General features: G+C 53.8%; 1 protein-coding gene across 1 annotated transcript in view; it reads left to right on the forward strand.

Moving 5' to 3' along the window:
* The window catches only part of LOC102417268 (HLA class II histocompatibility antigen, DQ beta 1 chain-like), an 11,125-nt gene that overhangs the window by 7,644 nt on the left and 1,215 nt on the right, over positions 1–2,266 (forward strand). The window contains exons 3-4 of the mRNA XM_023747792.1: positions 1,434–1,715; positions 2,108–2,218. Coding sequence (XP_023603560.1) covers positions 1,434–1,715; positions 2,108–2,218 — 393 coding nt within the window. The remainder of the gene's footprint in view (positions 1–1,433; positions 1,716–2,107; positions 2,219–2,266) is intronic.

Here is a 2,266-nt window from a genome sequence, read left to right on the forward strand (position 1 = left end):
AGGGCTGATCAGGGGGTTGGGGCATCCTCCCCTGTCACGAACAGAGCAGGGCAGATAGGGAGGTTGTGGCCCCGCCCCCTGTCACTCACAGAGCCGCAGGGCGATCAGGGGGTTTGGGTGCTGCCCCCTGTCACGCTGATCCCGGTGCCGGGAGGCATATTACCTTTTTACTATATAGAATAGAGGCCTGGTGCATGGGTGGGGGCCGGCTGGTTTGCCCTGAAGGGTGTCCTGGATCAGGGTGGGGGTCCCCTCTGGGGTGCCTGGCCAGTCTGGGTGAGGGGCTGAGGGCTGTTTTCTGGCTGGCGAGTGACTGAAGCTCCCAACCGCTCCTTGTTTTCTTTTTTTTTAAATTTTTATTCTGGGCCAGCTTTAGCTCTGAGGCCTTGCTGCTGAAAACATCGATACAATGTTGCGGTCTGGCTGGCTTTCAGTCTGGCTGATTTCTGGGGTTTTGTTTAGCTTCTTATTTGCAACATAGTACATAGTTGCTTAGAGTTGCAAGTTAGACGGGGAACGTTGGAGTCCACAGTCACTGAAGCAAGCAAGCCTCCCTGCTCGTTTCAGTGCATGGCTGCCGACCGTCATCTTGGCTGACAGTTAATTTGCATAAGGATATGCTGGTTAGCCAATGGGAAGGGTAGAGGTCGTACGCTAATTACCATGTTTCTCTTTTATTAGTGTAGGTAGTATACAACTTAATGGGCGTTTGCCACAGAATGGCATCTGGGCTAGGTTAGGCTAAAAGCTGAGAAGGGGCTTTGTTGATGGATGACATGTGAGAAGTGCTCCTGCCCTTAAATCCTGCCCGTGTTTGCCACTGAGAATGGTGGGGAAGAGCCTGTTTGAGAGCATTGCTTCAGAGGCAGGGTGTGATGTTCACTGCTGTCCTGCTCTGTTGGACATAGAACTGTCTGTAATGTTCCTAATTCTCAGTCCGTGTTACTGTTCATGGAGCCATGACTAGTGTAGATGGTCTCATGCCCCCAGATATTCAAACTGAGGTATATTCTCCACTGTGAGGTGCCTCAGGACCAAGAGGAAACTTCTCCCTTCCCTGGTGTGAATCCCTAGAGCTGATCCCCAGGGTCACCGTCAACAGGTGGAGGGAAAAGAAGTCCAGGTTTTTCATCTTTATTTAAAAACATTGTGAATAGTGGCCTGTATAACCTAGCAATTTAAACATTTAAAGGGCTTCATTTTTATTAATTGTTAACAGAATAACTCCCATAAAATAATTGCTGTTAGCTCTTGACCCTGAAAAGTTAACTGTTTACTTGAGCTAATCAAGTGGCCCAGCTCAGGTCCTCATCCTGGACTCGGAATCCAGGGATCTTTCCAGCTGGTTCAGGGAGGACCCTCCCTGTGGGGAGACTTGCCTCTGCCCCACATCTCACTCCATCTTTTCCTCTCTGTTACCCCTGCCCTCCCAGTGGAGCCCACAGTGACCATCTTCCCAGCCAAGACAGAGGCCCTAACCCACCACAACATGCTGGTCTGCTCGGTGACGGATTTCTATCCAGCCCACATCAAAGTCCGGTGGTTCCGGAATGACCAGGAGGAGACAGCTAGCGTCCTGTCCACCCCCCTGATTAGGAACGGGGACTGGACCTACCAGATCCTGGTGATGCTGGAAATGACCCCCCAGCGAGGAGACGTCTACACCTGCCGCGTGGAGCACTCCAGCCTCCAGAGCCCCCTCACAGTGGAGTGGCGTAAGGGACAGTTTCTTTCCTGCACCCTGGGCCCCACAGACAGAGGGCAAACAGCAGACCCTGCCTGTCCCATTGCATCCCTGCCCCTGATGTCACTGCTGAGTGGACATCATAGGACGCTAGGCCGCCTCATTCCATGGCAGGGGCATCAGAAGATTCCTAATCTCATTGTGTTTCCAGACACTAGGGAGGTCACTCTACACCATGACTATGGTGGCTGGTGACGGGGCTTAGGATCCAAGGTTAGGATGTGTGTGAAGGAGCCGGACCCACTCCCCCGTCACCACCCACGGTGTCCAAGGGTTTACTGGCTGGTCCCCCCAGGGATGGAGGCTTCCAAAGGGCCCCTGTGGGTTTGGGACAGAAGCTGACACCCAGGCTCTGCTCCCCAGGGGCACAGTCTGGATCCGCCCAGAGCAAGATGCTGAGCGGCGTCGGGGGCTTCGTGCTGGGGCTGATCTTCCTGGGCCTGGGCCTTGTCATCCGTCACAGGAAACAGAAGGGTAAGCAACTGGGGAAACGGGAAGATGGGCTGTGCCCGGGACCCTCTG

This window comes from Myotis lucifugus, unplaced genomic scaffold (assembly GCF_000147115.1).
Source record: "Myotis lucifugus unplaced genomic scaffold, Myoluc2.0 scaffold_979, whole genome shotgun sequence".
Classification (NCBI taxonomy): domain Eukaryota; kingdom Metazoa; phylum Chordata; class Mammalia; order Chiroptera; family Vespertilionidae; genus Myotis; species Myotis lucifugus.